The sequence below is a fragment of the Neofelis nebulosa genome, chromosome Y (genome assembly GCF_028018385.1).
Source record: "Neofelis nebulosa isolate mNeoNeb1 chromosome Y, mNeoNeb1.pri, whole genome shotgun sequence".
NCBI classification, from domain to species: domain Eukaryota; kingdom Metazoa; phylum Chordata; class Mammalia; order Carnivora; family Felidae; genus Neofelis; species Neofelis nebulosa.
The window spans coordinates 5,719,108-5,729,360 of record NC_080801.1 but is presented as its reverse complement, the minus strand read 5'-3'; the positions used below and the strand labels follow the sequence as shown (position 1 = coordinate 5,729,360).

General features: G+C 57.2%; 1 protein-coding gene across 1 annotated transcript; it reads right to left on the bottom strand.

The window, feature by feature from the left end:
- Positions 1 to 1,945: 1,945 nt before the first annotated feature.
- Positions 1,946 to 5,059, bottom strand: LOC131503470 (testis-specific Y-encoded protein 3-like). Its single transcript, XM_058714939.1, is given in 7 exon segments — positions 1,946 to 1,974; positions 2,511 to 2,595; positions 2,692 to 2,837; positions 2,930 to 3,041; positions 3,186 to 3,263; positions 3,956 to 4,581; positions 4,744 to 5,059. Coding segments are annotated over 7 exon segments (1,392 nt in total).
- Between the last annotated feature and the right edge of the window lie 5,194 nt (positions 5,060 to 10,253).

The following is a 10,253-nucleotide window of genomic DNA, read 5'->3' as shown; positions in this document are numbered from 1 at the left end:
GAGTACCCTGACATTTACACATCAAGCAGCTGAGAAGACGTGCTTCTCCAGCCAGTGTGCAGACAGCAGCGAGAGAAAGACCTGCCTTCCCTTCTAGAGAGTGCAACAGCTTCTGCCCTGGAAGAGGTAAGGCTTGGTTGCACAGATCCTCAACTCCACAGCCTGGTGACATGCTGCTGACCATGTTGTCTGCATACTGAGAGGGACAAGAGGCCTCCATGCATTGGGACTGCCCTCGCCTTCTCTGGAATAGAGCCACTGCAGAGAAGGCTCTTGTACTGCAGAGCTGTGCAGTGGGGATCCTGGGGGGCTTGGGCAGCTTGGGAGACAGGAATATTAGTGTCGGGATGTCACTCTCAGGCACGCTGTGCTGGGGGCCGTGTTACTTGGGGATACAGAAGAGCCTGCGATGGACAAGGCTGAACTCTGTCTACTGCACTGCTAGCACGGTGGAGCTTTTGCCCCATCCCTAGCACAGACATCTCTGGCAAGCAGCCATCTGCTCTGTAAGGAGTACCCCCGCACTCACGTCGTCGCAGGTGAGGCTCGTCCCAGTCCTTTCTAAGCTCCAGGCCTGCCCGGCACCTCTGCACAGAATGCTAAGGCCTCACAAGTCCATCGTTCCCTATGTGGCTGAGGCAGCCTTTGTCCTGGCACTCAGGCAAAGGAACACAGGCTGCCTGGGACGACGCGACCTCCCTGAGCGCCTGCTGGTGTTTGCACTTGGGAGTCTTTTCACAAGTCTCACATGGCGTGTTGGACACAGGGCTTAAGCCTGTGGACACAGAGGAAGAACATCACCCGACTCATCACGGCTGATGATGAGAGGGCAGAGGGCACACGAGAGAGGATGGCGTGTTCGTGCCCTGTAAGAGCTCCACCTCCCCGCGACCCTCCCCTCTGTTGGCTTGCAATCTGGGACACCCATTCGTAACCAGAGGTCTTTTCAGAAACAGCGAAGTTCACACAAGGGCATCAGTACTAGGACTCCTTCAGGAGTCGTGTGTGTGTGTGTGTGTGTGTGTGTGTGTGTGTGTGTGTGAATAAGTGAAGCGGTGTTTGGGAGGCTCAGCTTCAGGAAGTGGAACCAGAAAAGTTGGCTGTGATTTTGGAGTTGCGTGAGACTGTAGTGGGCTGTTTTCTCTGCAGCGTGTACGTTGTCCCTGTCAACTGTGCCTGAAGCAGAACTTCATCGGTCTTACCCACCCACTCTCCCTCTGGTCCCTCGGTTCCTTCCCCTGGACACCAATCTTACAACCTGCTCACAATCCCTCAAATATGTATGGCTGGTCCTGAGATCCTGACCTTGTCCCCAAGACAGTCTGCATTGGGAGACGTCTGAAAACCAGAGGGTAATCAACCCTGGGAATTCCTCCCTGTGTGGCGGTTCACTCAACATGACTGAGGGTGTCCCCATGCGGGATTCTGGGGGCACCATCATGGACATGCCCAAACCCTGAATATTGGACCTCCCTGGCCTGTGCTGGCGTCTCCATTTCCTTGAATTTCCTCCTTTTCACAGGAAAGATAGGAACCTGGGCACTGGCCTTTCTCTCAGGTTTGTGCCCTGGCCTCCCTCACTCAAGTCCCCATTGCTTCAATCTTACTGACCTCACATGCAATCCCAATGTGTGACCCATCCCTACGGACAATGTCCTACGTCCCGCCCTTCCTTGGAACTCCAATGTGCAGGCACAGAACACTTACACCCCTGGACAGCCGCATGTATACATGGACACGCCCCAGAGCGTACCTGAGAGGAAGACACACAAATCGCTTCATGATATTTATCTCCCATTCTATATTTCTTCAAATGTATTGGACCCCCGCCCTGCGCCACGTGTCACCACCACCCTTGTCCTCATTTCGTGGGCAGGAGAATCTTGTGGACCATCGGTGAGCATCGGAAGGGTTTCCACTGGGGTCGATGAAGTGCGATGCTCCTTCATACTCTTCTCTAGATCGTGCATATCCCTGGGATATATGGGTACACACAGACACACACACACACACACACACAGACACACACACACACACACACACACACACACACACACACACACACAGGACAGGTGAGAGTCTGATCTTGGCCCTGATTAAGGTTGCTTGAATGTTTCCAAACGGAAAGTAGAATGGGAGGGTGTGATAAGCTGTGCCAAAGCTGACAAGGGGCTCCCGAAGCCAGACAACATGTGGGATGGTGGTAGGAGGCCTGACGGTGGGGTTCATGGTCCGGGAATGACAGTTGTCACCGTGCTATCTGATGAGCCAGCTTTGGTTGTCCCGCTTTGCTCATTCTTTTTGTCTAGCCCCCTTCCCACCTTCAGGCTCCCCAAAGGGAAAAGGCTCTTTGACACGTTACTTCTTAAGACTCCCCGTCTCAGGCCGATGCCCTTTTGACCTGGTGTCACCTCCTGTGCCACTGTGAGTCTCGGTGCCTCCATGCAGAAGAGAATTGTGCCACGGACCCCACGGCACACATTTCAGTGCCCACACCCTTGGCTGCTCACCTCTTTCCCTCTCAGTTCTCTCTCCTGGGGCCTCCTTCATCTTGAAATACGGCAGGGGATTGGGCCAAAGATCCTCTATGATTATCTGGTAGGGGAGACAGGCCAGGCCTCAGGTAGCTATCCCACGCAGTGGGGGAACCCATGAAAATCACCTCCCTTCCTTGTTACAGGGCCTCACCACCTCAGCAATCCTGCTAGAGCCGGCAAAGCTGTGGTCAGAGAACCAGTTGAAGAAGTTGAGGCTGCTGTTGTCATGCCTGCGTCTGTAGGCCTCCTGTCTGTACCTTGGGTGCCACTGGATGGGACTGGAATGAGACGCCCTATACCCTGCAGGAAGACGAGTATGTGAGACGGCGCCAGAGAACCAGTCACATTCAACCCTCCACCCACTGCCGCCCATGCAGTCAGGGGACACTTACCAGCAAGGCCTAGGACATACTCCTTCGTAACGACTTCATTCTGGAAGTAGGAGTTCTTGACAAAAAACAGCAGGATCTTCCGGCATTCCCTGGGAAACTTGTGTTCCTCCACCTGCCGTGGTACAGTGGGGCAGAAATGTGAAATCTTCTTCCAGGACACCCTCCCTCCCCTGAGGAAGGAACACGTCACTTCTCCCCACCACCTCCCCTCCCCACACGGCCAGCCCCCCACACCACCTCCCACTCCCAGGCCGACCTTCAAATTGGTCCTGTGGCGAAGCATGCTTTCATCGGGCTTACTAATCAGGGCTGACATCTGAGGGTGGTTCACAAACTGCTGCAGGTCAAAGAGCCTTCAGGTGCTGGGCATGAGAGAGCTCGAAGCAGAGAACACGTGTGGACAGCATCCAGGCGTCCTCCCCCCGGGACTGACGTCCTCCCCCAGGGTCTCAAGCCCTCCCCACAGGCTGCGTCCAGGCCCACGGGGTCTCAGGATCGTGCAGGGCTCTGCTAGACACGCACAGGAGGCTGTGCATGCCCAGACGCCCGCAACCACGCCTAGCCTTGTGTGCTCATGAGGACACTGAGGACGCTTACTTCCACACAGCCAGACAGCACACATCCGGTCTCGCGCCGACCAGTGGGCATTCACATCGCCTTCCCCGCAGCAAGATGCTGAGCGGGACCCAGAAACGTGCCCCCACGCGCCTTTGTGTGGGAAGAAGCCCTCGGTCATTTCCCCGTCCTGGCCTGGACCTCCACCGCCACTCCCCACTCTCCCAGCGCTGTTTCCGTGCCAGGTGCGACGTAAAGCACACATGCCTCCCCCACCCCGGCACTGCCCTCCTCCCACACTCATTGCAGAGCCAGGACCGCCGGATGGGATCACGTTTGCACGTTCCCGGCCACTGGAGCGCGGCTTAGCTCCAGTCCCTGTCCTGGGTTCCTCTAAATGTCACCTCCCTTTCCTTCCTCTTGCGCAAGCCCAGCCCCCTCTGGACCCTCCACCAGCAGCAGGAAGGATACAGCCTTGGCCCAGAAACCACGGATGCCCTGGATAAGGGCACTTCTCTGTTCCAGATGACGCTGCCGCCTCTGCCACATCCTGAGTTGGAGTGGAGCGTGCTCCCGGCTGGCTTGTTTATTCACCGGCTGTAGCTCTATCTGAAGGGCCTCCAGAGCCTCCAGTGGGGAAGGGCAAGGACGGAGGCCTGACTCTACCCGCTCCTTCTTCTGCTGCTTCACCTGCAGCTCCTGGGCTTCTTCCACCCATCGGCCTTCCTGCTCACTCGGCTTCTGTTCCTCCTCCTCCTCCCGCTCCTCCTTGTCCTCCTTTCCCTCCACCTCCTCCTCGCCCTGCTGCTGCTCCTCCAGCGCTCCCTTCTCCTGCTCCTCTTCCTCCTCCGTTTGCAATTCTGCTCTCCCTTGGATGGCTCCCACGCCTTCCCTTCCTCCTCCTGCTCCTCCTCCTGGTCCCCTTCCCCTGCCACTGCCGCCGCCGATGCCTCCACCGCCACGGCCGCGCCCGCTTGTACACCCTGGTGCTCCTGCTCCTCCCCTTTCATTTCCGCCAACTCCTCCTCCTTCCGCTCTTCCTCCTTCTGCTTGGGCTTCTGCTGCTCGTCCTCCTTCTAATCTTTGACTCCTGCTGCCTCTCCCCCTCTTCCTCCTCCTCCTCCTTCTGCTCTTCTGTTCCTGCTGCTCCCCCTCGTCCTTCAGGTCCTTCTCCTCGTGAACTTGGACCTTGTCCTTCCCCTGCTCCTGCTCCTCGTCCTCCTCCCCCTTCTTCCTCTGGTCATGCCCCTCTTCCCCACGCGTGTCCTCTTCCGCGGCCGGCACCTCAACCTCCTCCTCCACCAGGCCCCACAGCGCCTCCACCGCCATTATGTCATGCACCAGCGGCACCGATATCTCGCTGGGGCCGCCCACCTGCCTCTCGGGTCGGGCCTGGCCTTCCTGCACAGGCTGTTCGCTTGTGGCCTGCAAGCCTTCGGCCTGCGGCACCTCCGGCGCTGCCGGAGGCCCAGTGTCCCCACGGGCCCTCGTCTCTCGACCGCCCCCTTCCCGGTCGAAGGCGGCATGGGGCCTCCGGGCGTCCCCAGTGTTTCGGAAACACGAGTCGCGCAACATGCGGCCCCGGCCCGAGACACCAACTGTGGCTCCTACCGGCGACGAAGCGGGACGTGAAAGCACGGCCCCCCTCCCCAGACCCAGTCAGTGGAGCCCTGAGGGCAATGGCTGGCAACTCGCTCCCCCTTCCTCCCAGAGCCCAAACGTCGAGGGGGCGCATGCGCATGGTGCTGTACCCAGGATGCCTCGGCGGTGGCTATCGCCATGCCGATGCTGCCTCGGAGGCCTTTGTGGTGAGAGGTGTGCGCCTGCGGCTTTGAGGCTGAGGGAGCTCCAAGCCACGCCCAGGCTGCTTCACTGCCTTCGGGACCAATCATAGGGACGGTGGCGTGCGTGGCTTCGGCGGTCCCGCCCCTAGGTCACCAGGAAACTGGGGCGCGTCTGTTGCATAGGCAGGAAGGCTGTGGGCCCCGTGCGGGGCAACTCCTCCGGGGGGCTTGCAGCCGGCCCTCTGTGCGCTCTGGGTGCCCTGTTTGGCTTCTGGCCATGCGAAAGCGACCTTTGCATTCCACGCTGCGCTGGGCACGCGGCTGTCTATACACACGGGTAAAGGGGGACCTCCACGCTTTTCCCATGTACACCGCCACCGTTGTTCATTGTGCCCCTAGTCTGACAAATCCACTCAGCGGTCACCTTGGCTGTCCGGGAGACGCATTTCAGCTGTGCGCCTGCTGTCTGTGCACCCTGGTTTTCCATCTGCTCAGCCTCCTTTGCATATTCTCTACGTCCATCTTTGCTCCCAGAAGACATGTATGTCATGACAGCAGTCTAGCAGTGCACCGGCTAGGGAAGGTCGGTGACCAGAGGTGTGTGACGTGGAGAGGACGCCACACTAGGGGAGGCTGCGTATCACGCGCGCCGCTCTTGCCGTTTGTCCCCGTTGCCTGGAACGTGACACGCTGGCAAGCACACACCCCCCTCTCACGATCGGCTGCCCATTCCTCCCGTGTGTGGCAGTGCACAGGAAAGACCCGTGCCCGTGAGCCCTGGGATTCCTGGAGCTTGCGTCTGCCGCACAGACAGCGGTCCCCTTCCTCCCACAATGGTCGGCCATCTTCTCACAGGGACCCTCCCCAGGCCTTCGTTGGCCATATGTCTGTTCATCCTGCTCCCATTTCCTTTACCACTCACTTAGGCGGCAGGCTGCCATGAGCGTGGGCGCTGACTCAAAACACTGTCCCCCTGTGCCACAGACAGCATGATTTCAAGGGTCTCCGAGAGGTTTCAGGGGGTTGGGGGATGTAGTGTTGGGACCCAAGTGAGGGACACGCCCCACGGTCTACACGAAGCCACATGACCACTTTGGGGAAGCAATAAGCTGCAGACGGTGTGCAGTGAGGGCAATGATGTGGTCTCCCTCCCTGTCAGGGCAGTGGTGATGTGGACTCCCTGCCGGTCTATGTCAGACAGCACCAGCTACACATACACACACACACACACACACACACACACACACACACACACACACACCACACAGAGCCACTGCAGGATTGGAGGCTCGAGATGCATTGCCTGGCCAGGCACCACACTCATGCATTGCTTTTCCCTTTGGTGGAGTGCAGTGTTCCCCTACCTCTTTATGGGACCAGGAGGCTGCCCCGCAGGCGGGGGATTTTAGGATTTCCAAATTCGTGTGCCGGGCCCTCTGGCCAACATGTTGCTTCCGTGACACAGAAGAGGTTCCTCCAGACTCGTTGGGCTATGTCACGATACGTACGGGGTACAGAAATGCTCCAGGGTGGCTGTGATATATGAGGCAGCACACCACCGCTTCAGGTGACAGCAATGCATAGACACGCAGGTGGATGGGGGGAGGCTGACCAGGTGGTAGGGGGCTGAGAGGGGGTGGCCAGTGTGACCGACAGAGAGGCAAACGCTTACCCAGAAAGGGAGAGGAACAGGTCCAGTGGTGAGCCCTCAAGCTGCCCTCAGCAGAGGACGTAGGGGGTGGGCAAGACAGGAAAGCAGGCCCAGACCCTGGTGCACCTGACCTATGCAACTCACTCCCTCCAGAGAAATGGGGCCTGTCAAACTCCCACGCATCGCTGGGAGACCCCGTGGCAGCAACGTGGGAGCAAATCTGGGTCCCAGGTGCAGGGACTGTCTGGGACAAGCAGGCAATGCCTTTCAGTTTGACCAACACCTACCACAATATTGGGGCCCAGGGGCCGGGCCCCAACTTCGCAAGGGACTCTAGACCAGCCAGGCCCGTCTCTGCAGGGTCATCCAGGAGGATGTTCACCGAGACACATCCCCAGGCTCGGACCACAAGGCCTTGCGATGATCCCCTAGGCCGCTCCAGGAGCAGGGCCAGACTTACTCTTGCTATCTGCTGCCTCCCTCCACTAATGCCCACTTCCTTGCAGGGAACTTTGGTCCTCCTCCACTGCACCATGGAAGGCCCAACCCCAACTTGCCCCTGGCCAAGGCAACACAGGATGAGCGGACCCAGGCAAAGTCCAGGCTTTCCTCCCGTCATGAAAGGTGTTCAGCTAGCTCCGTGTCGATCCCAGGAGCGAAGGGATTGCACTCGCTGCACTTTGGCACTGGAGCCTCCCCCTTACTCACCAAGTCAGGAAAGCCCCCAGTCTCTTTCCTTCGCTAGCCAACGGCCTACGCACACTCACTCAGGCACAAAGATGCACGGCCACGCGGCACGTGGACACAGACACGCGCACGCTGCCAGCACAAACGCTAAGGCACAGGCAAAAGTACTCACAGGCGCCAGCCACAATACATTCACAGACACGCTCTAGTGGACCTGTGCACTCACTCATGCCCTCTGCCACATCCCACTCACGAAGCTAGCTCCTCCCCACGACTCACACTTGCTTTTCCCCCTCACACAGCACATGCATTTGTCCTGGGGCCCAAACCTGGCTGAAAACTAGGGCCGATTCAGGACCTCCATTGGGTCACGGAAGCTTGCATTGAGATGCCAAGGAAAGAGAGCCACACCTGATACCAACCTTCCAGTACCAATGGCACTGGAACATGGCAGGTGGAGAAACACCAGCTACGACTAGGTTCCCTGCTTCCTCGGCTCCTGCCCTTTCTTCAGACCCTCTCAACACTGGGGAGTCCCTTGGGTCTCAGTACCTCCCAGCTGGCTGCAACCTACAGGGCAAGGGCCAAGGGACTGACCTTTCTCAGTTCACATGCATACCCAGCTTGTGTGGGCTGCCTGGAGGCAGTCACGGCTTAGGAGGTCTGGATGTGCTCTGACCCCTGGTACTTGTGCGTTCCTTTGTGCGTTCCCCTGCAGCCCTGTGCCATCAGCAGCCTACTACGTCCATATGGACATGCACAGCTCACGGAAACCCACATGCACTGATACTGTCCCAGGACAGGACAGAGACAGAGAAAGAGAGATGGAGGTGTGGGAGGGAGGAAGCGTTCCCTAAAGAAAATGATCACAGGGACTCAGAGACAGACAGAGGCCAGAGGGACATGGAAGGAGGCCGAGGAAGGAGAGTAAGTCACAACTAGAGACAGCCACAGAGGGGGAGTGTGTGTGTGTGCCCGTGCCTGTGCCTGTGCGTGCGCGTGCGCGTGCGTATGCATGAGTGAAATTGTCTGGGACTGAGACGGGCGTGCTGCCACGATGCCTGGACTCTCGAACGCCCTCTTCCAGCAGAATGGAGGCCCGGTATTCTCAGGAATCTCAGCGTTTTCCGGAACATGACTCCCTTGCTTTGGGGCCTTAGCCCATCCTCAGGCTAGGGCCATAGAGCACAAGGGGTGGGAACTTGAGGCATGAGGCTCCAGACTAGGCCCGGCAGGTGGAGTGTCGAGGCCCAAGGTTTTTAAATGCCTGCTGCCTCCTTCTGGAGCCCACCAGCTTTTGGGAAGCACGCCCACGGCCACGTGGCCCTTCGGACACTGCAGTGGCTGTGGCTGTGGCTGTGGCTGTGGCTGTGGTGGAGGTGGGGCAGAGGCAGGGCAGTGAACTTTTTGACCACAGGTCCTTGGGGTGAAGGAGCTCCAGGCCAGACCCAGACAGTTGGCTGCTGTTCAGGAACCATCAGCTGGAGGGTGGTGGGCGTGGCTCCAGCATTGGAGCCCCTGCCTCCCCTCCCAGGTCTGGAGCAGGTTCTCTGCCTCCCCCTCCAGGGTGACCTCCCTGTGTGGTACATGCCCTTTTCCGCTTTGTCACCGACCACAACTGTCCTATGGGATGTCTCATATCAGAGAACTGGTGCTACACATCTCACCTCTTTGGGGAGGAGCCAAGATGGCAGACAGCATGGAAGCTTCTTAAGTGTCTCGTGTGCATGAAATACAGCCAGACCAACACTAAACCATCGTACCCACCCAGGAAACTGACTGGGGGATTAGCACAGCAATCTGCATATCCTGAACCTCCGAATTCAGCAGGTACGTGGCATGGAGAAGTGAACTTGGAGAGCGAGGAGGCGCAGGAAGGGAGGTGCTTTTGTGCGCGGAGAGGCAAAGGAGACTGGGCAGGTGGAAATTTTACTAATTTTCTTTAAAACTCTTCTACATTATTCTTTCCTTTTGTGTCTATATTCACAAATTCTATTTTACTCCCATCTTCTCCTTTTAGTCTACTTCAGTGTATTGAGTTTTCAAATTCTCACGACATTTCCCTTTTTAATATTTTTATTGGTATTTTCTAAATTTTTCTCCACTCCCACTATTTTTTTCTCTCCTGTGTCAAAACCACTTTATTTATTTATTTATTTTTTTAATTTTTTTTTCCAACGTTTTTTTTTTATTCATTTTTGGGACAGAGAGAGACAGAGCATGAACGGGGGAGGGGCAGAGAGAGAGGGAGACACAGAATCGGAAACAGGCTCCAGGCTCTGAGCCATCAGCCCAGAGCCTGACGCGGGGCTCGAAATCACGGACCGCGAGATCGTGACCTCGCTGAAGTCGGACGCTTACCGACTGCGCCACCCAGGCGCCCCTCAAAACCACTTTCAACACCCAGATGAAACATGCCTAGAATCTAGCATAATTCATTCCATTATTTACGTGTGTGTTTTTAAGTTTTTACTTTTAACATTTTACACTTTGAATATTTCATTTGAATTTTCCACCTCATGAGTTCCTTTTCTCCATTCCAAATGACAAAAGGAAGGAATTCACCCAGAAAGAAAGAGCATGAAGAAACGAGAGCCAGGGATTCAACCAACACAGGTACAAGCAAGATGTCTGGAGCAGCATTTAG